Genomic DNA, 23,515 nt, shown 5'->3' on the forward strand with positions numbered 1-23,515 from the left:
AATGTCAGGAATTGTGAAAAACTGAGTTTAAATGTATTTGGCTAAGGTGTATGTAAACGTCCGACTTCAACTGTATATGTAACATGTGTGTATATGTAGCAGAAAAGCTGGAAAAACTAAAAAGAATGTGTCCTCCGAAGATAAAAACACAGCGGAATCAGGACACAGAGAGATGGAGAAGACTGGTAGAGAGAGAGAGACTGAACCAAACCCCACGGCATCCACACACTAATAGCGGGGATACACTCAACTGAGTCTTCATTAAGCCTTCAGAAGTCAGTCAAACTTTCCACCGTTTAATTATTTCTGATGGAAAACGCAATGAGGGGACAAAGGCCATGAATTACTAATACACACACTGTGCATGATGCTATGAGTCACTGCCTATTGCCCATCTGCTCCTAGTCATTGAAATATACACCTCCAGTAGAGTTGTGATCTCCTCTGTACTCATACAGTAGGCAGTAGTACAGTAGTAGTGAGCTGATTCATTAGCTAGCAGAATGCTAAGCATAGTCGCTTCAGGAGAACAGAGATATGAGACCAATGAGACACGCACATATTCATATAATGTGTGCGTGTCATTTATGTTCAATGAGTGGTACTGTCAGCAATAGACTGTTCCATATTTGTGTGTGTATGTTGTGACGGCCCTGAATTTTTCTGAACCGTCTCAGTGTTTCTCCTTCCAATAGGGCGCTTCCCCTTTAATTCCCAATTAAATAGCCAGCATCAGCTGCGCAAAAGTGGGGTTGTGATGGAGACGTGAATGAGGATGTGTTCAACCCTCAGTTCCGAAGCTTCTTTACTCCGTTTGTTTTGTTGTATTTAAAAGTGTGCTTTGTAGCCTTGTCGCAAATTTAACCAGGACCGGATCCACTCATTGCTTCCTTTGGACTTTGGACTTTGGACTGACTACAACTATTTTGCATATGGTAATTCATTTGTTTTAGTGTGATGTATACCGTGATTATTTATGTGGTCAGTTGTAGTTGAAGACTACTGAGATTTGATACTCTTTCTGGTTGTGTGGTAAAAGAGTTTGATATTTTGATTGTATGATTGAGACTGGGTTTACGCTACACTTTTATGAACCGACAAACATTGCGTGACTAAGGTCAGTTCCCTGAACTCCTTTACCGGGCTGGACTCTTTTAGGCCCAAGGTACGGGACTTTTCTTAGGGAACCAGAGCTTATTGTTTGTTATATTATGTGTGTGATCATTTATGTTGGCAATACAACCCACGCAAAATAACACATTTGTTTTGAAGTTATTTCCAATGTTTTAAGGGTTTATGAAAAGTGTATGTCCATCCTGACTTTTACATGAGTCCTTTGTATTGGTGTAGACTTGACGGACCAGACGGGACTCATTCCCTTCCAAACAAAAAGGAGAAATCAATATTTTCTCTAGGCACAACCTACCTGGCACCCCTGCAAACAATAACCTCAAGTCACAACCGTTAGTGTGTGTGTGTGTGTGTGTGTGTGTGTGTGTGTGTGTGTGTGTGTGTGTGTGTGTGTGTGTGTGTGTGTGTGTGTGCATATGCGTTATTGCTCATTGTAGAGATGCCTATAGAGAACAGAGAAGGGTAAATGTTTAAATCTAGTTGTGTTTTCCTTGAGAGAGAAGGTCAGAGAGGAAAACATTTGCTCTGGGAGGGAGAAAAGGCCTCTAGGGTTATTTTACAAGACAACAAGACTTGTATAAAGAAGTCATTCTATCACAGCAAGCCTATCACTCTCTGGCTCCTGTACAGAGTGAGTGTGTTTGTGAGAGGAGAGAGAGCGAGATGGGGTGGGGGTGGAAAGAAATAGAGAGAGAGAGAAAAGGAAGAGAGTGAGCGGGAGAAAAGGAGTTAGAGGGATTGGGGGAGAGAGATGGAGAGTGAAGAATAGAGAGAAAAAGGAATTTGGGGGAGAGAGGGAGAGGAGAAGGATAGAGAGAAAGAGGGATTGAGAGAGCGAGGGAGAGGATAAGGAGTTAGAGAGGGGATTCAGGGTTATGATGACAACTTCATCAGTGTGTTTGGCCCTCAGACCCACCTCATCCAGCCCTGCTGTTAGACTGCTGTCTCTGCTGCATTACGCACAGACAGACAGACAGGCACGCACACAGGCACGCACGCAGGCAAACACGCAGGCAGGCCAACTCCTTTAGGACCACTCTTCTCCTCTCCACTACAGTTCACTCTGGATACTCTCCACCACTCCAGCCCTGAGGCCCATCACACACACTGGGGGTCCCCAGAGCACAAAGGAACAACGGGCATTCTGGGTGAAGTGAGGGGATCAAATTTGGGTTATGATAGTCAAAAGCAGCGTCTTGGACTTAAATGGATCCAGGGATGATATTGATCCTATGTCTTGCTTTTAGAGTGCCTATTGCAGACTGAGCTGCAGTAAACGTTACAGTAATGGTATAGTTCTGCCATAACGCTGGCAGAGAGCCCAGCACTCTCTCAGATGTCTGGGAGAGAGCACGGTTCTGCATTACCTCCGTCTGTCTGTCGCTCTCATGGTGCTCAACAGCTGTAGCTCTCTCTAGCCCTCTCCAACACAGTCACACCTAATAGAGTTTGCTCTCACACCAGAATGCCAACAGCCCTGATTTCCTGTGTGCATATGCAGCTCGACCACCACCACCGCAGAAACACAGCTCTCCATTCAAACCAACCAAGACAAACCAGCTCCTTCACTCAGCAGCTCAGCCTGTCAGATCTGATCAAACCACCCCGTCAAGTTAAACTATCAGACTGCGATGACTGTGGGCCCGTCAGTATGACAGAATGGGGAAATTGATACTTGACACATCAAATGACCTGCAGCTTCTCTTTCAGACTGTTTGGTCTTTTAAAGCATGACTGAATAAAGTCACATTGTCTGTGAGGCAGACAGGCAGGCAGGGCAGACAGACAGGCAGATCAGTTGAGTTAACAGAGAGGAGAGGGGACAGTAAATAGCGGGTGTAAATCCTGCCGGTGGCCGTCCTTTCCTCTGCAGTGGCCCTGACAGGGATTAATGGAGTCATTCATTTTAGAGAAGAAATTAATGCCTTAAAATACCATCACCCTGCACTGGAGTTGCAGCCCGTCCCACCTAGCACTGTCTCTGCCCACCCAGGCATGACGGATGGTCGCCCAGCCTGCCAACCAAACCATCCATCCCTGGCACCTGACACAGTCTGCCTGCCTCACCAACACAGCGGGGCCTTTTTTATATATTTTGTTAATTCTTTTATGTAACCTTTATTTAACTGGCAGTTGGCTACCCACCACTTCCTCTACTCGCATCCTGGTATTACAGCTCAGCCAGCCCCAGTGTGTGAGTGTGTGTGTGTCCTAACAGGCCAGTGTAAATTCACAGTGTCACCAGCACCTATTCAGGGAGAGATGCTGCTTTTATGCCTGATGGACAGGGATTGAAGGGGAGGAGAGGATGGATGGGGAAGGTAGGGCCTTAACCAGCCCTCTGTGGTTTGGGGCTGTGGTAGAGAGAGGCCACATGGTGCTAGGCTGGTGAGGGGGCATGGCTCTGGTAGGAGTGGCAAAGCATGGCTTGCAGAAGTCATATGTGGCTTAACCTGATGAGGACCAGGGGGTGCTATTTTCACTTTTGGGGAAAATCGTATGATATTTAAACGGCCTCGTACTCAATTCTTGCTCGTACAATATGCATATTATTATTACTATTGGATAGAAAACAGTCTCTAGTTTCTAAAAGCGTTTGAATTATTTCTCTAAGTGAAACAGAACTCTTTTTACAGACATTTTCCTATCCGGAAGTGAGATTTCCAAATGCGAAGTCTCTCTTTAAGACCTTGTCTATAAAAGGGCATGTCACTTATGACTGTAGAAACACGTCATACGCCTTCCCCTGGGTGTCATGCGGAAGTGAGAGCAGAAATGAGTTGATTATCTCGTTCAGGGGTTGTATACAACCTCTTGGAGTGAGAAGTGCGCACTTTATTTTTTTTGGAAGGCGCGAAGTTGGATCTGGAGTAGCCTCCTGGAAAACCGTCGTTATAGGTGAATATGATCTCTGGCTTCGATTTTATTTGATACATGTCACAATATCATCCTAAAGTATGTTTTTTCAATATACTTTAATTATATTATAGAAATGTATTCTGGACTTTAGACGTGATGCGACGCAAGAATTTTGTCAAGACGGAGAGGTTAGCACAGCACGGCCAGTGTGCTTGCTAATTCAAGAGGGAAATCGTTCGTTCTGGTTCCAAATAAAGACGGTTCTGAACAAAGGACCCCTTGGAGAACATTCTGATGGAAGATCAACAAAGATAAGGACCCAATTTGGGATACTATTTCATATATCTGTCGAACTGTGCTATCGCTAGCGTTTGACTAGAATCAATGCTGCTGTGTGTTAGCTATTGTAGTAAGCTAATATAACGATATATTGTGTTTTCGCTGTAAAACACTTCAAAAATCGGAAATATTGGCTGTATTCGCAAGATATTTGTCTTTCATTAGCTATCCACCATATATTTTTCTGAAATGTTTTATGATGAGTAATTAGGTAGTTGACGTTGGTGTCTGTATTTACTCTGGCTACTCCCATGCGATTTCTGACTGTAGCTATGATGGTAGCTATGATGGTAGCAGTAATGTAAAACTGATTTATAGCTCAAATATGCACATTTTTCGAACAAAACATAGATTTATTGTGTAACATGTTATAGGACTGTCATCTGAGGGAGTTTTTTCTAGGTTATTTAGGTTGGTTCTAGGTTAGTTAGGTTAGCTTTGTGCATGCTACTTGCATGCTACCGTTGCTGTGAAAAATGTCTGTCTGTCTTTTGTATTTGGTGGTGAACTAACATAAATATATGTGGTGTTTTCGCTGTAAAACACTTCAAAAATCGGAAATATTGTCTCTATTCACAAGATCTTTCTCTTTCATTAGCTATCCACCATATATTGTTCTGAAATGTTTTATGATGAGTATTTCGGTATGTCACGTTGGTGTCTGTAATTATTCTGGCTGCTTTCGGTGCAATTTCTGATTGTAGCCGCAATGTAAACTATGATTTATACCTGAAATATGGACATTTTTCGAACAAAACATAGATTTATTGTATAACATGTTATAAGACTGTCATCTGATTAAGTTGTTTCTTGGTTTCTTTGGTTTGTTATTTTACATTACATTTAAGTCATTTAGCAGACGCTCTTATCCAGAGCGACTTACAAATTGGTGCATTCACCTTATGATATCCAGTGGAACAACCACTTTACAATAGTGCATCTAACTCTTTTAAGGGTGGGGGGGGGTTAGAAGGATTACTTTATCCTATCCTAGGTATTCCTTAAAGAGGTGGGGTTTCAGGTGTCTCCGGAAGGTGGTGATTGACTCCGCTGACCTGGCGTCGTGAGGGAGTTTGTTCCACCATTGGGGTGCCAGAGCAGCGAACAGTTTTGACTGGGCTGAGCGGGAACTGTACTTCCTCAGAGGTAGGGAGGCGAGCAGGCCAGAGGTGGATGAACGCAGTGCCCTTGTTTGGGTGTAGGGCCTGATCAGAGCCTGAAGGTACGGAGGTGCCGTTCCCCTCACAGCTCCGTAGGCAAGCACCATGGTCTTGTAGCGGATGCGAGCTTCAACTGGAAGCCAGTGGAGAGTTTGTTCTAGGTTAGTTTGGTTGATTTTGATTTTGCTACCTGTGCTGTGAAAAATGTCTGTGCTTTTTTCTATTTGTTGGTGAACTAACATAAATATATATTGTGTTTTCCCTGTAAAACATTAAAAAAATCGGACATGTTGGCTGGATTCACAAGATCTGTATCTTTCATTAGCTGTATTGGACTTGTTAATGTGTGAAAGTTAAATATTTCCCAAAAAATTTTGGGGGAATTTCGCGCTCTGCCTTTTCAGTGGGAGGAGTTCCGCTAGCGGAACGGGGGGGTGGTACAGGTTAACTCTCCCCAGCAGTAAGTGAATCCAGACACAGTACTCCAAACTAATACGGCGACCATATTACCACCACACTAGCGGTCACGAGTCATGACCACAGTCAAATCCAGGTGGCCATTTAGTCACGGTAACTAGGTTTCTTCAAGCTCAGATGCTGCTGGTCATTAGTAGGCTACCAAACTTGCTCACTGCCTGGTACTCAGCACTCTATTGTCCCTCTAACATCAATGCAAATGTTGCTTTTAAAATAGCTTTTAAAAGGTTTTTTGATGTGAGTGGTTGTAGTAATTTGGGCTCTATCGCTTCCCACAACTGTCCCAGACTATGTTTGGAATAATTAATCTCACACAGAAGGACAAGTTGACCAATAGAATAGATACATTTTTATATTATGATGGGGGATAGTAGATTGACATAGGCTTGTACTTTGCTGTTCTTTAGACCTAGTTCTCCTAACATCATCAATATGAATTCAATAACAAGGACGCGCGCAGTTGGTCCCCGATGTGTCTGTCTTCACTTGTAGCCTACTTCAGAGCTGAGACGCTGGTGAGAAGGACCCGATCACGTGACAGGCATTGGTGAATAAGAATGGATATCTGAGAGAGCCATGTGAGTAAGAGGTGCTTCGGAGCAAGGCTATTAGCAGCCGGAATAAGGGAATTATAATAATTATATTCAGCCCAAGGGCACAATGGCCACTGGCCGCAGAAGGCATGGATTCTTTTAGGGGGCATTACAGCCACACAAGGGGGATGCCGCCGGGAAATTCAAGGCATATCAATTGTTGGTCAAATTATGAATGAGAGACTGATGAAGGGTGTGCAGCCTGCACATTAAACAAAGCAGAGCTCATGCCTTATGTTACTTTTTTCAAATCATTATTAAAGTCTCATCATGCAGCCTTAGAAAGTATTAAAAATCAAAATATATAGCCCAACGTTTGTATCACAACTGTTTCCTTGTTAACCGCTCAACATAGAATAGCCGCACGTGCGCACTCCCTCATAAATCGTTTGGAGAAAATATCCTTTCTATTTTGATTCAGCTTTGTCCAATTGTATTCTTCATACTATAAAATAATGCCACGGAATTCTAAGCAAAATCTTATCTGCTAAATTAACTAGTGTAGCCCACAGCCATATGGCATAGCCAGATCAGGGCCTAAAATAAGGACAACTCAGAGTATACTATTCTGTTCTTCTCAAATAGACTACATTTTCTTCATATCATGTTTCTTTAGACCGGTCTAAAATAAATAATGGATTTATTGTGATGGTGTAGGCTATATTACATGGCTTTATTAGACTTCTTAAACTAAACATGTTCCAAAGGTCTGCATTAGTGGCTTGGACGCTATGCGTGGAAGCCAGAAGATGCTAAACGTGTTTATGTTAATTAACGATAAATTACCATGAGACCAGCAGTTATTTTCTTGACAATCACCGGCTGACAAAATGTAATGACAGTCACAGCCCTAGTCCAAACCAACAGATCCACTCTAGGAAACGTGGAGCTTGTGGTAATCCAAGATGTCGCTGTTGAAGGATTGATCATTGGCTCAAGTTGCTTATGTATAAAAATGAATCAGGATCTAATCCACAGAACCTGACGGAAACCTACACCCTTCATTACCAAGAGACTACCACTATAATTTAATCTCTCCAACTATGGTATCAGGATTCAACGTAAATGCCATGGTGGATATTAAATGAGTGGACGGCCGTGTATAAAATCATAGAACAGCACATTGAGTCAGCGACAGTAAGTAAGTGGATGGGGCTGGGGGGTTAACGGCTTGCCTGCCAGCGCGAGACCTCTCTTCTCATCAATAAGTCGTCAGTCCTTCTGCCTGGACGCCGCTCTGCCCCCCACCCCCCGCTTCCTGTTCCCTGGCCTTACTAAATTACCCCTCAGCACCAAGGCCACAGAACGGTGGACTACACAGACACAGCAGCATTAACCCTTTCTACACTACAGGTCTAGTCTGAAACCAGGAAGAAAGAAAGCCTTGTATTGGTGACAGCTGTGTACTTTGTACCAGGGCCTCTGTACCGGCAAGACAATTATCCTGACAAGCTCTCAACATTTTGCATGACACCCATAAAAAGACAGCAATGTCAAACTCTGGAGGAGAGGATCATGTCAAAATAAACACCATGAAATCAGAAAACAAGGATAAGCTCAAATCCCCATTTCCATACAATCAGAACACATCATAGTGCAAAGCTGAGAAAATCCCCCTTTCAAGAGTTTAGCACTGTCTGTACATGTCCAGGATATACCTCAAGTTTCAGCTCAGAGCAAAACCAGCTTTCCCGGCCAAGAAATGTGCCGACACGTACTAGCCTGGCTCTCATAACCCTGAGTCAGTTTCCCCCCATATGAAAAAGTTATTGGAAACCACTCTGCATAGCGCTCTTCCTTTCTCTCCCCTGTAAGAGGCCCAGTAAATAAAGCCACAGGTAGGGATGTACTGTGGGGAAACACCCAGCAATGTGCAGGTATCCCAGTCTGACATATCGCCATGCCAGCAATATCTCTGGCTGTAAAACAGCCTCCTCCATAGAGCTGAGTGGGTAGTAGTGAGCCACGCCATAGTGTGTGTGTGTGGTGAGTAATTGGATTAATATCCCACAGTAGGAACCACAACACATCTGGTTGGCATGGGATGCTCTAGTGCCAGCATTAGGAAACTTTTCCCAGCAGCACTGAGTGAGTGATTTGAGCATGTTCCAGTTGGAGCTTTATGAGCAGTAGGTGAAAGCAGGTACTGCGGTTCCTCTCCCATGAGTCAGCTAGGATGGTGGAAAAAGCCAAGGTTTCTGCTGTACTCATGGGTTGATGTCCACTAGATAACTAGGTGGGTATGACTGGGAAGTGAGGATGAAATGATCCGGAAAGACACACTGTACAGTGAGGCTGCTTTGGTTGTCACAGTGTGTCGTAAATTCACCACAGAGACTCAAACTATTCCACACCTGCGGGAACTGTTCTGTCATGGTCCTTAGGCCCAGGGGCTTGTTTTCCCCTCACCTGAGGTGATGTGGCTTGGCCCTGTAGCAGCCCAGGGTTCAGGGTGGTGGTGGGTACTGGACACGGCTGCCTGTGTTTGCTCATCACAGCCCAGTCATGCCGGTTGTTTGCACAACGCCTCCCACACACTGTGGGAAAAATCTCATATGGCTGCCGGATTGGGCTGGGAAGGATGGGCCCCTGTGTGTGAGAGAGTGTGTGTGTGAGTGTATGTGTGTGTGTGTGTGTGTGTGTGTGTGTGTGTGTGTGTATGTGTGTGTGTGTGTGTGTGTGTGTGTGTGTGTGTGTGTGTGTGTGTGTGTGTGTGTGTGTGTGTGTGTGTGTGTGTGTGTGTGTGTGTGCCCACACACTCAGGGAGTGTCACGTCTATTACTGGAGTCGTTGAGAAATGGCCTGAAGAGTACAGCCCTGCAGTATACACACAGCCCTCTCAGTCTGCATGGCCCTGACTGCAAGTCTCAACAAATACAACAATATAACAGAGAGGAAAGGAGAGGAAAAGAGAATCCGCAAAATATGATTATTCCGTCTTCCGGCAGCCCCATCTGTAATTAGCTGGTGGTGGTGCACGTGAAGAATGGCCCAGCTGATAGCTTAGAACGTGTGTGTGTGTGTGTGTGTGTGCACATGCGTGGGACTGTGGGGTCTGCTGCATGGCTTGCCCATACACTCACACACGAGCACACACACACACACACACACGAGCACACGCACAAGCACAAGCACACACATGTGATACACAGTATCTCTGCAGACTTCCGCAGGCCCTGCTGTAAGCCAAGCCAGTAAAAACAGAGAGGATTATGGATCAGACTTTACAGGTTAGTAAGTCATGACAAGCACCTCCAGCAGGTTCATAAATCAGATGGGGAGACTCCAGGGAGAGGGCTGGATTACACCTTACACAAACACACACCTCTGTCAGCGTAACCGTTAGGAAAATGCCTGTGTAATAACCTACTCTTTATCCTAGGCCACACATCATACATTTCACACTGTGTGTGTGTCGCACAATTCAAACAAAAGGATTATGGCATTACAAATCCAGCAAACAGCTATTTCTTATTAGCCCACTTCAGAATTAGTCATAACCATTTAACCCAAAACCCATGAAATCACAAACTAAAGACAATCTACGAAAACAAGGACTGTAATAATGTACACTCCCTCCTACAGGGGTTATAACAAACAATCACTTGAGGCAAACAACAAATGTCTTTGATCAGTGTTTAGTGCTACGCAATTATCAATCTGATTCCTAAATGCTAAACAATCAACAACTCACGAGGCCATTAAATGAACAAAACATTTTGTCCCGCCGTCTGTTGAAGACAATAGAGGTTAAAACTACTTAACCTGCAGCAGAAGTATAGCCATTTAAAATATAGAAGACAAAGTTGAAATGAAAGCAGAGTTAAGTTAGCAATAAAATGTAAAGGGTTTAGAGTTATCGAAGTACGTTTCTGCAGACACACTGAGCACAGAAACCAGGGCACAAGCTAGCATCAGAGGTGGCATGGAAACATTCAAACCACTACACGCTCATGCTCAATGGTCTTCCTGGTGCGACAGTTTCCTGTCCTCGTGGTTATAAGAAGGAATCGAAAAAGAACATTCAGAATGGTCTAGTGTTGGGCAAACACGCCATAACATACACACACTAGTATCTCAAAGTGAAGAAGACTAACAGGCATAGTTGGAGATGACAGAGTTTGTCAGTGCAGGAAATGATGAATCTGATGGTGAACTCAATGAGGCATACAAAAGCCGTTCTGAATGGATGAGAATGGATGTACACATGAAGACCAGAACTGCAGAAAACAACCAAGAGGTATCTACAACCCCAGGGAGAAGACGACTGTACAGACTGGCTGCTTTGTGTCTTGGGTTGATGTGTATCCTACAAGCTACTCTCAATATCACCCTGCGTCTCCTCTACACAGACTCTTCAGAGACTAGCTACATCAACATGACCAACGTAAAAGACCAGTTACAGGTTGAGAGAGATGGTCTTCAGACAGAGCTCCCTGTACTGGAGCTGAACAAGCCTGGGATGGAGGCGTTTTAAATGTAGTTGGTACTACATCTCTACTGAGAAGAGAAACTGGGAGGAGAGCAGACAGGACTTTCTGAGGAGAGGAGCAGACCTAGTGATCATAAACGGCAAAGAGGAACAGGTATTTGTAAACGGATTCTGGGAAGTCTGGATTGGTCTGACAGACAGAGATTAAGAGGGGGTCTGGAATTGGGTGGATGGCACAGCGCTTACCACTGGGCAAGTCGACAGCCTAATAGTCATCTAGGACGGGACGAGGACTGCGCTGAGCAATGGTCACGTCCTTCTTCTGTAGAAAAAAGCTAGCATGATGCACCATGCAGCGAAGTGCATTTCTGGTCCTGTGAGAAATCGGCCTAGACCTAACTAAAACTTCAAACCCAACTAAAGTTAAACTCAAGTCAACTACTCTCGAACAGGATGTCATTAACAAAGACATCAGTGCTAGTGCTTAGTTACACAAATGAATATTGCTAATTAATTGTGCTTAAACATGCTCTGTGGATTTCAGTTACGGTATAGTTTATGTTCTCTTTCTCCATTTGTAGTAATTGTGTGTCAAAACTGTCATTTTCAAGTTGAATTAATAAACTATATAACTCTGAGATGTATCTCAGCTAAACTTTTCTTCAAAAGTTTGTTCCTGTGAGTCTGTGTGGCTGTGAGTCTGGTGCGTGAAGAGACTCCGGGTTTGAGTGGTACAAACAAATTCAATCTATGGAGAAACCCGAGACTGCATTGAGGCTGGAGTCGACAAGCAGAGAGAGGGGAGGGGGGGGGGCAATAAACCAATATTAATAGAAACCAGTCTGATTTATCAATGATCCAGTGCCTCTAATTAATTAGATACACATTTTATATGAAACTACGATTCACACGCCTCTGAAGGTTTAAACATTACAGTCGCTTTTATGTAGCGTTAAGCCCAATGCTCTCAACAGTCTATATAAATGTGGTCGGTGTGAATTAAAAACGTGCTCTGTCGGAAAACCATAAATAGGAGAGCTAGGAGAGTTGTTGATTTGAGTATTACAGCCAGTCGATGCACATCAGTGAGGTCCAGTAGCAGTGGACTGAGACGACAGAGAGAAAGTCAGGCTCTGATGTTAACAATGCAGAGGGTAACACTGCCGGGGAAAACCTATTTCAGCCTGGACCAGGAGAGAGAGAGAGAGAGAGAGAGAGGGAGGGGAGAATTTCTGACCAGGCCTCACTCCAGTAAATCCCTCCAACTGCCATACTGCAGAGATCTGGGCAGTGGCTCATCTCCCTCTCCTTCTTCCTCTCCCGCCACAGAATTGTAGGACGCTAGCCTGACAAATATGCTCAACACTGCCAGTGCCAGAGCCTTGGCAGGACATTGGTCAATCAGGGGGAATATAGTAATTACACTGTCCATAGACAGAATACAAAGAATGCGGCCAATACAGCCATTTCAACCATCCAGTGTAATCCTGTGTGTGTGTGTAAATCAAAGTGTACTATTTGACACTTGCTTGATGAAACAATCAGAGTGAATCCGTCCTTCAGTGCTCTGCTAGTTTACTGTAGTTATCAACAGGATGGCAGAAGTGGGCTGAATAAATCCAGAAAACAGAACCATTTCAAATGCTCCCTGACAGCTCAGTCAAAACAACAGCAAAACTAGAACTGGCAAACAACCGAATAAACCACAAGGAATATGAGTCTCTGAACACAGCAGAAATAGACATGGCCATCAGTAAAACTGTATGACCCTTACAGACAGGGAGCTTTATTAATCGTGGAGGATATTTTCAGATGAGTGAGAAAATGTAAATGTTGGACTAGTAAATGCATGTTAAAAGGATCTCCAATCTGATGCAGATCTGACGACGTACACAGACATGAGTTACACACCGAGGACATTCATACAGATATCTACGGATTTTAAAGTTCATTCGTGCTGTGTTATGTCTTACAATGTGATTGCTTGATTACTCTGATTGCTCGCAATCCACATTCCTATCAACATTGTTGATTGGAAATAAAAGGTTTCCAATTCAAATGCAACAAAAATAAGGGCTTTATAGAAGAAGCCTGGCAGGGTTATGACCCGGTTTCATTACGGCCCTCTAAGCTTCATCCACATGGGTAGGAAAGACCATAAACCAGAAGTCTCTGGTCACATTAAACCTTACTATTCAGCAGTGAGAAAGGGTCAGGGTTGAAGGTCAAACCAGTGAAACTGATGAAGACGAGAGGTTGTCAGGAGGGCCATTAAGTCCTAGCTTGTCGTCAAGGTATGGAGCAGAAGAGAGGAGGGATGGCCACAGTAAAGTGGTTCTGCCATTACACTGGGGAGAGAGGGCGGGTGAGGGGACGGGGAGGAAGATGGAACGCAACATGAGAGGTCAGGACTTTCTAATCTCTTATAAAAACGCCTTGTCTTCTGAGCCTTGACATCCCTAATGGAACAGACCACTTGGTGACTGGTCCAAAGCTCCAGAATGTTCAGTGAGGGAATATGCTAACCGCAAGATTCTCCTTTAAATATCTTGGAATTCTGTGCTTGTTTTCTTCATTCTTTGTTGATGTTGTTCTGTCTTCGCACACTGCATAATCATGTTCATTTTGACAAAGTTGTGGTGAGTAGGGTTTTTGCTGAATCCTAGCGTTAGCAGAGCTATTGTTGTCTCAAATCCATGTCTTCTTTCAGAGCAGAACATGACTAGCTCAAAGAAAAAATACATCTAAAATACATCTAAAGGCCTGTCTTTCCTGAAGATGTATTTACTGTGGAGGTTGTTTTCACATTACCTACCTGCTAGTAGAATGTATTCTGTCTATTTAAGAGCAAAACAACTGCTTTCAATTGTATTTCTGATACCCAGCTCTCCACAAAATAATGTTGTGGTCTACCAGCATCTGTCATGTAGCATGCCATCTTGGCCATCTGACCAAGTTAATTAGTGGCAAGCCAACAAACATAAGGTCAAGTGACATATGGTCAAGTGACATGCTAATTAATTGTCAACAAAGAAGCAGCTTCCATATGCAGACATGATGAAGGCTAAGATGCATTACTAGACATGTAACATGTAATTCCACAGAGAGGCTGAGGTTGAATGGAAGTCTAATCCAAGATACCAGACAGTTGACCAACAAATACGGTCTGGTAGCAGTCATATTAAACGCCACACTAAACCCAAACAGAGATGTCAGTTAGCGTGAGTTAGTAAGAGGTAGCGGGTAGCATTGCTTTGCACTGCTTAGATTTTTTTTAAACTTTGCTCTGCTCTGTCTAGCATGTTACCTCAGAGTGTGACGCCTCTGCCCTCGGGCTCAGCTGGCTCTGGCTGACGGCACCCGGTCAGGGTGCTCCAATTACAAAGCCACAAGTCCTCAACGGCTGATCGGGGGATACACGAGTCCCATCTCCCAAACGTCTGGAAAGACGAATGAAGGTGGCAACTGATAACTGACGAAATTGTATGCACTCACTACTCACTCTGGACAAGAGCGTCTGCTAAATGACTAAAATGTCAAATGTAATGTGCCGAGGTTTGAAGAGCCCAGGGGAGAACAGAGTACTGATCTACCTGCCATCATCTTCTGGGCCTCATAGGGCTCCATGTAGCCATCGTTCTCTGTGCTGGCCTGGGTCACCTTCTCTGTGGTGGCCTGGGTCCCCCCTTCCTGCTCCGCATCAAACGGGTCTGCATAGTCATCCAGGATAATGAGCTGGAGAGAAAGAGAGGGAGGGAGTGTGGAAGGGTGGGGATGAGAGTAGGGGAGAAAAGATTAGAATACATTTAACTGCTCTGTTTAAAACCACAACACATTCCGGAGCCCAGGGAGTTACATTTTCTCCTCGTCTCCTGCCTCTGCAATGTAACTGGAACCTTAGGAGAGGAGTGGAGGTGACCGTATTAGTGATAGTACCCGTCTGGGCTCTGCAGGAACATGTGATCTCCACACGTCACAACACCCAGACAAGAGATTGAGAGAGAGAGAGACATAAATAACAGTCTCTTCCGCCGTGTGTCTCAGTTCCACCATCTCCTCTTTAGACTTAGTGCTCCCTTCTACATCTAATTATACCGTGGCACTCTGACAGTGCCGGCTTTTCAAAGAGCGGGGAGAAAAAGAGGACAGCCCACAATTGGTAAACTGTCTTAAAGAGAAACAATTCTGCAGATGTACAGGGATTTGGCAGCGAGCCATGGCTAATTGCAGTCCTGCTCTCTTTACTAAGAATTTCTTGCAGAAGCTGGCAATTAAGTGGACATCCTGTCCTGAGCCCCAGAAATACAGCCAACTCTTAGGGTATCAAAATGACTGTCCACACACAGTTTCAGCATCTCTGGCCAGGGCAATTTCCTGAGGCCCAAGAAAACTGTTCCCCTTCACATACAGAATTCTCTTCCAGATAACAAAGTAAATATTTCAAGTTCTCTTCCTTCTGCCATGTTGGAAAGGGACTCCAAAGAGAGAGGCAGACCAAAGGGGGTTTGGACCAGAGAGGTGTTGGACTGACTACTACCAGTACCAGGAGGTGAACATACATTGGCTATCTTCAGTTGGGACTCTTCAGAATCAATAGTGGTGCCAATCCGTTCACCCAGCGGGCAGACAAACGGACTGGAGGAGTGGGTGGGGGGGGGGGCTGGGTCCAAAAACTGAGAAACAACTAAATTGAGACCTACCCTGACTAAGTCAACACACACACACAAAATGTGCAGACAAGCATACTGTACATTTGCAAGCACACACAGGACACATTTGCACAGACAATCACACACATGCAGTCAAGCACACACACACGCAGTCAAGCACACACACGCACACACAGGAAAGGAGTCGATTGGCACTACACCCCATGAGTCATACATTAGCAGGAAGGGGTTGGTTTTCATTCTAAATAAGCTCTTCAGTCATCTAGTGGACAGAGCTGGGCAATCCTAGGGTGAACTAGACTAATGCATGCCATGGCTGTACCGCCAAAAAACCAACTGTCCTTAAACACAACCACAGCCCTTCCTCCACACCCTTCTCAGAAATACAGCCCGCAGGGGAAGACACCTGCCAAGCCTCCCAGGTGGGGACTTTAAGGGGAATTGAGGAATCCAGTACAGTACGATCCATATCTAAAGCATTTCCCCAACTCCAGGTTTTGACAACACCTGGGAAAGCACCGTCCTTCCCCTTCTGATCCAGTTTTGATTTTACTGAACAAGATACGATATACAAAACTGAAACCTTCCAAAGTGCAACGCATTAAAGAGTGAAAAGTTCACCTTGGATGATGCAACGCTGCGTAGGGTAAGAGGAGCGGATGATTTATAGGAGGAAGGCGGCATATGCTCCAACAGATCACCTACACAAATCAGTAGATTAGTCACTAGACAGCTTTAAAAAAAGACCCTTAAATGTGCGTCATACTGGCTAAAGTGTGGTATACACCGATGGCCTGCCTCCTGCTTTTCCATCCGTTTTCGGGACATAACATAAGTAGGACTAGTTTGCCACAGCGTAATTATGGGTTCCTCCTCTGTTTTTCTTCTGTGATATTAAAAGAGGAAATGCATCCAATGCAAACACTCTTTTGGCTTGTTTTTCTACCACAAATATAATACATCTCCCGCACAGCTTCAATTCAGCCAGTCAGGTTACAGATGTTCCTGTCCCTGAAGTATTCAACGGTTACAAATGGCATGTTTCCGTCACATGGAGTATCTTTATCCACTTCACACTATATACCACCTTCGGTCTGTGTCCATATGAATACAGTAGCACAGCCCAAACCAGATACTAAGTAATCCTGACCAAAACAGGGGAGAGTGTACTTACAGCCAGCCCAGTCTGAATGAACACATTCCATGTGGGAGAGAGCAAGAGAGAGAACCTCAGTGCATTAAGCTGCCTCTGTAGGGCAGGCAGCAGTGTATGCCAGGAGCCGTCTGTTTGTCCACGTGGTAAACCCAGCAGAGAAAGCCTGGTTTAGTAATTAAAGTAAACTATGCCTTATGACTGCCATGCCTTCAACCCCATACTTACTATATCTTAGTGTATATGAAAGTAGATATTCAACGACTCATGTCAGTGCCCTCCTCAGAGGGCACGATACCTGTCAGTAGGACAGTTCTACTCTACGTCCTCATTCTACACCTTTCCCTTGTTAGTGTACTGCCACAAAGCTGTAGCTAGCTTAACGACGGATGGCCGCCGTGCCCACAAACATTATATTGGATTGTGTGGTCCTGTCATCAAACAGCAGGGACCAAAAAAGATTTATGTATTAAACGAAGTGGAAAAGAACATTGCAATCAAGCCAGACATACTGTATATTTAGCCCTGTGACTGGTCTTATTCGCTCAAATCATTTTTCAGTGAGCCGATGAAAGCTCTTTTTAGCACGTGGTAATGTTGCTGCTGCTGAGGGAGAGAGGAGAGCCATTCTGCTTGTCCTCTGGAGCCTGAAGCTGAGGTTGATACTGAGGCTGGTTCTGGATGGCAGCGTCCTGCCTCCCACCACCTCTCCTTATCACTTAGTACTAGCTACCCCACCAGATTTTCATATTTTAGAACTATTTTTTCCCCCAGAGATTTTAATTTGTGTCGACAGCGATTTCTCTGCCTAAGATGCCAAGAAACAGCCTTAAAAAAACATAGAAAAGAAGCAATGGAATGGGCACACTACATTCCATTTGATATTTCTCCACATCAATCTTACAGTTCCATATCCATTATTCAGTAAAAATGTATTTAGGGGAAACAAGCAAACAACTCAGTGCAAATGAAAGTAAAAGTTGGCAGTTACCACACTACTTGGGTGTTGACTTTCCCTGCCTTGGGCCACATCTAAAAAGTATTTGGGAGGAGGGGTTCAATTAGTCTGAGTGTTTTTGGGAGTTACCCCTTCTCTGTAATGGTCCCGCCACACTGCACTAATGCTACCCAGCTGGAAGAGTAAGGGAACATGGAGAGAGGGGACCATCAGAGACGAGGCTCTGCCTGCCTGCCTGCTTCCCGGGGCCTCCCTGCCTACCAGTTTCCCTGCCTGCCTCTCTGCCAGCCCGCCCGCCTCCAACCCTCCCTGGCGGCCTGCTTGCCTGGGGACCCACCATCTGTCTGCTGGCATGTCAGGGTATGTCAGGACCACAGCCAAGCCACCACATGAAAGTCAAATTCACCCACAGTGAGTGCAATACTGCAGTGCTTCTATATAGAGTTCTATACTGTATGTGAGCTTTTCTAAGCAGAGATGTAAGCTGTGAGTAACCTAACAAAGCAACCTTGTAGACTTATGACATCTCGCCCCCCCTGGAAGCAGTCAGGGCATATCACTACACTGCAGCAGCACAGACAGAACATACTTAATGACTCCCAGCCTGGTGTCGTGCTGAGCTACCAGGTTCACCAGGTCTTACACCTGCAGCTGCTTAGATAGCCAGTCAGTCATAGTAGGAGAAATAGCCCCACACTGCTTAAAATACATTGCAGCTCTCAAGGAATGAAATCTATTTCGAATCAGTGTGAGCCTAGTGAGAGCATTATCTTAGGAGAGAGAGTGTAACAGGCACCTGCCACTTGGCATTCCACACAGTTAGCAGAGAGAGAGCTTCTGAGATTACAATTCAATTGGGCTGCAGTCCTCCATTATTTATTTATTTAACCAGGTAGGCCAGTTGAGAACAAGTTCTCATATACAACTGCGACCTGGTCAAGATAAAGCAAAGCAGTGCGACAAAAACAACACAGAGTTACACATGGGAAGAAGAAAAAAAAGTACAGTCAATAACACAATAGAACAATCTGTATACAGTGTGTGCAAATGAAGTAAGGAGGTAAGGCAATAAATATGCCAGTAGTGGCGAAGTAATTACAATTTAGCAATTTACACTGGAGTGAGATATGCGCAGATGAGGATGTGCAAGTAGAAATACTGGTGTGCAATAGAGCAGAAAAACAAAAACAAATATAGGGATGAGGTAGGTAGTTGGATGGGCTATTTACAGATGGGCTGTGTACAGCTGCAGCGATCGGTAAGCTGCTCTGACAGCTGACGCTTAAGTTAGTGAGGGAGATATGAGTCTCCAACTTCAGGCATTTTTTAAATTCGTTCCAGTCATTGGCAGCAGAGAACTGGAAGGACAGGCGGCCAAAGTAGGCGTTGACTTTGGGGATGATCAGTGAAATATACCTGCTGGAGCGCGTGCTACGGGTGGGTGTTGCTATGGTGACCATTGAGCTGAGATAAGGTGGAGCTTTACCTAGCAAAGACTTATAGATGACATTGAGCCAGTGGATTTGGCGACTATTATGTAGCGAGGACCATCCAACGAGAGCATACAGGTCGCAGTGGTGGGTAGTATATGGGGCTTTGGTGACAAAACGGATGGCACTGTGATAGACTGCATCCAATTTGCTGAGTAGAGTGTTGGAGGCTATTTTGTAAATGACATCGCCGAAGTCAAGGATCGGTAGGATAGTCAGTTTTACGAGGGTATGTTTGGCAGCATGAGTGAAGGAGGCTTTCTTGCGAAATAGGAAGCCGATTCTAGATTTAACTTTGGATTGGAGATGCTTAATGTGAGTCTAGAAGGAGAGTTTACAGTCTAGCCAGACACCCAGGTATTTAAAGTTGTACACATATTCTAAGTCAGAACCATCCAGAGTAATGATGCTAGTCGGGTGGGCGGGTGCGGTCAGCAATCGGTTGAAGAGCATGCATTTCGTTTTACTAGCATTTAAGAGCAGTTGGAGGCCATGGAAGGAGTGTTGTATGGCGTTGAAGCTCGTTTGGAGGTTTGTTAACACAGTGTCCAAAGAAGGGCCAGATGTGTACAGAATGGTGTCGTCTGCGTAGAGGTGGATAAAAGAATCTCCCGCAGCAAGAGCAACATCATTGATATATACAGAGAAAAGAGTCGGCCCGAGAATTGAACCCTGTGGCACCCCCATAGAGACTGCCAGAGGTCCGGACAACAGGCCCTCCGATTTGACACACTGAACTCTATCTGAGAAGTAGTTAGTGAACCAGGCGAAGCAGTCATTAGAGAAACCAAGGCTGTTGAGTCTGCTGATAAGAATACGGTGATTGACAGAGTCGAAAGTCTTGGCCAGGTCGCTGAAGACGGCTGCACAGTACGGTCTTTTATCGATGACGGTTATGATATCATTTAGGACCTTGAGCGTGGCTGAGGTGCACCCGTGACCAGCTCGAGAACCAGATTTTATAGCGGAGAAGGTACGGTGGGATTTGAAACGGTCGGTGATCTGTTTGTTCACTTGGCTTTCGAAGACTTTAGAAAGGCAGGGCAGGATGGATATAGGTCTGTAACAGTCTGGGTCTAGAGTGTCTCCCCCTTTGAAGAGGGGGATGACCGCGGCCGCTTTCCAATCTTTAGGAATCTCAGACGATACGAAAAAGAGGTTGAACAAACTAGTAATAGGGGTTGCAACAATGGCGGCCGATAATTTTATGAAGAGAGGGTACAGATTATCTAGCCCAGCTGATTTGTAGTGATCCAGATTTTGCAGCTCTTTCAAAACATCAGCTGTCTGGATTTGGGTGAAGGAGAAGCCTGGGCCAGTTGCTGTGGGGATAGAGAGCTGTTGGCCGGGTTTGGGGTAACCAGGTGCAAAGCATGGCCAGCCGTAGAGAAATGCTTATTGAAATTCTCGATTATCGTGGATTTATCAGTGGTGACAGTGTTTCCATGTCTCAGTGCAGTGGGCAGCTGGTAGGAGGTAATCTTATTCTCCATGGACTTTACAATGTCCCAAAACTTTTGGGAATTAGTGCTGCAGGATGCAAATTTATGTTTGAAAAAGCTAGCGTTTGCTTTCCTAACTGACTGTGCGTATTGGTTCCTGACTTCCCTGAAAAGTTGCATATCACGGGGACTATTCAAAGCTAGTGCAGTACGCCACAGGGTGTTTTTGTGCTGGTCAAGGGCTGTCAAGTCTGAAGTGAACCAAGGGCTATATCTGTTCTTAGTTCTACATTTTTTGAAAGGGGCATGCTTATTTAAGATGGTGAGGAAAGCACTTTAAAGAACAACCAGGCATCCTCTACTGACAGGATGAGGTCAATATCCTTCCAGGATAACCGGGCCAGGTCGATTAGAAAGGCCTGCCCGCAGAAGTGTTTGACAGTGATGAGGGGTGGTCGTTTGACCGCGGACCCATAACGGACGCAGGCAATGAGGCAGCGATCGCTGAGATCCTGGTTGAAAACAGCAGAGGTGTATTTGGAGGGCAGGTTGGTTAGGATGATATCTATGAGGGTGCCCGTGTTTATGGATTTGGGGTTTTTATTTTATTTTTTTATTTCACCTTTATTTAACCAGGTAGGCTAGTTGAGAACAAGTTCTCATTTGCAACTGCGACCTGGCCAAGATAAAGCATAGCAGTGTGAACAGACAACACAGAGTTACACATGGAGTAAACAATAAACAAGTCAATAACATGGTAGAAAAAAAGAGAATCTATATACAATGTGTGCAAAAGGCATGAGGTAGGCAATACATCGAATAATTACAATTTAGCAGATTAACACTGGAGTGATAAATCATCAGATGATCATGTGCAAGAAGAGATACTGGTGTGCAAAAGAGCAGAAAAGTAAATAAATAAAAGCAGTATGGGGGGTGAGGTAGGTAAATTGGGTGGGTAGTTTACAGATGGACTATGTACAGCTGCAGCGATCGGTTAGCTGCTCGGATAGCAGATTTTTAAAGTTGTTGAGGGAGATAAAAGTCTCCAACTTCAGAGATTTTTGCAATTCGTTCCAGTCGCAGGCAGCAGAGAACTGGAAGGAAAGGCGTCCAAATGAGGTTTTGGCTTTAGGGATGATCAGTGAGATACACCTGCTGGAGCGCGTGTTGCGGGTGGGTGTAGCCATCGTGACCAGTGAACTGAGATAAGGCGGCACTTTACCTAGCATAGCCTTGTAGATGACCTGGAGCCAGTGGGTCTGACGACGAACATGTAGCGAGGGCCAGCCGACTAGGGCATACAGGTCGCAGTGGTGGGTCGTATAAGGTGCTTTAGTAACAAAACGAATGGCACTGTGATAAACTGCATCCAGTTTGCTGAGTAGAGTATTGGAAGCTATTTTGTAGATGACATCGCCGAAGTCGAGGATCGGTAGGATAGTCAGTTTTACTAGGGTAAGTTTGGCGGCGTGAGTGAAGGAGGCTTTGTTGCGGAATAGAAAGCCGATTCTTGCTTTGATTTTGGATTGGAGATGTTTGATATGAGTCTGGAAGGAGAGTTTGCAGTCTAGCCAGACACCTAGGTACTTATAGATGTCCACATATTCTAGGTCGGAACCGTCCAGGGTGGTGATACTAGTCGGGCGTGCGGGTGCAGGCAGCGAACGGTTGAAAAGCATGCATTTGGTTTTACTAGCGTTTAAGAGCAGTTGGAGGCCACGGAAGGAGTGTTGTATGGCATTGAAGCTCGTTTGGAGGTTAGATAGCACAGTGTCCAAGGAAGGGCCGGAAGTATATAGAATGGTGTCGTCTGCGTAGAGGTGGATCAGGGAATCGCCCGCAGCAAGAGCAACATCATTGATGTATACAGAGAAAAGAGTCGGCCCGAGAATTGAACCCTGTGGTACCCCCATAGAGACTGCCAGAGGACCGGACAACATGCCCTCCGATTTGACACACTGAACTCTGTCTGCAAAGTAGTTGGTGAACCAGGCAAGGCAGTCATTAGAAAAACCGAGGCTACTGAGTCTGCCGATAAGAATATGGTGATTGACAGAGTCGAAAGCCTTGGCCAGGTCGATGAAGACGGCTGCACAGTAATGTCTTTTATCGATGGCGGTTATGATATCGTTTAGTACCTTGAGCGTGGCTGAGGTGCACCCATGACCGGCTCGGAAACCGGATTGCACAGCGGAGAAGGTACGGTGGGATTCGAGATGGTCAGTGATCTGTTTGTTGACTTGGCTTTCGAGGACCTTAGATAGGCAGGGCAGGATGGATATAGGTCTGTAACAGTTTGGGTCCAGGGTGTCTCCCCCTTTGAAGAGGGGGATGACCGCGGCAGCTTTCCAATCCTTGGGGATCTCAGATGATACGAAGGAGAGGTTGAACAGGCTGGTGATAGGGGGTGCGACAATGGCGGCGGACAGTTTCAGAATAGGGGGTCCAGATTGTCAAGCCCAGCTGATTTGTATGGGTCCAGGTTTTCCAGCTCTTTCAGAACATCTGCTATCTGGATTTGGGTAAAGGAGAAGCTGGGGAGGCTTGGGCGAGTAGCAGCGGGGGGGGCGGGGCTGTTGGCCAAGGTTGGAGTCGCCAGGAGGAAGGCATGGCCAGCCATTGAGAAATGCTTGTTGAAGTCTTCGATTATCACGGATTTATCGGTGGTGACCGTGTTACCTAGCCTCAGTGCAGTGGGCAGCTGGGAGGAGGTGCTCTTGTTCTCCATGGACTTTACAGTATCCCAGAACTTTTTGGAGTTAGAGCTACAGGATGCAAATTTCTGCTTGAAAAAGCTGGCCTTTGCTT

General features: G+C 45.2%; 1 protein-coding gene across 8 annotated transcripts in view; it reads right to left on the reverse strand.

The window, feature by feature from the left end:
- Window positions 1-23,515, reverse strand: part of LOC139563304 (SH2 domain-containing adapter protein F-like) — a 116,539-nt gene that overhangs the window by 75,216 nt on the left and 17,808 nt on the right. For all 8 annotated transcript variants that reach the window (XM_071381884.1, XM_071381892.1, XM_071381888.1 and 5 more), the window contains exon 2: window positions 14,585-14,726. In XM_071381884.1, the coding sequence (XP_071237985.1) occupies window positions 14,585-14,726 (142 nt within the window). The remainder of the gene's footprint in view (window positions 1-14,584; window positions 14,727-23,515) is intronic.

This window comes from Salvelinus alpinus, chromosome 33, assembly GCF_045679555.1.
Source record: "Salvelinus alpinus chromosome 33, SLU_Salpinus.1, whole genome shotgun sequence".
Taxonomy (NCBI): domain Eukaryota; kingdom Metazoa; phylum Chordata; class Actinopteri; order Salmoniformes; family Salmonidae; genus Salvelinus; species Salvelinus alpinus.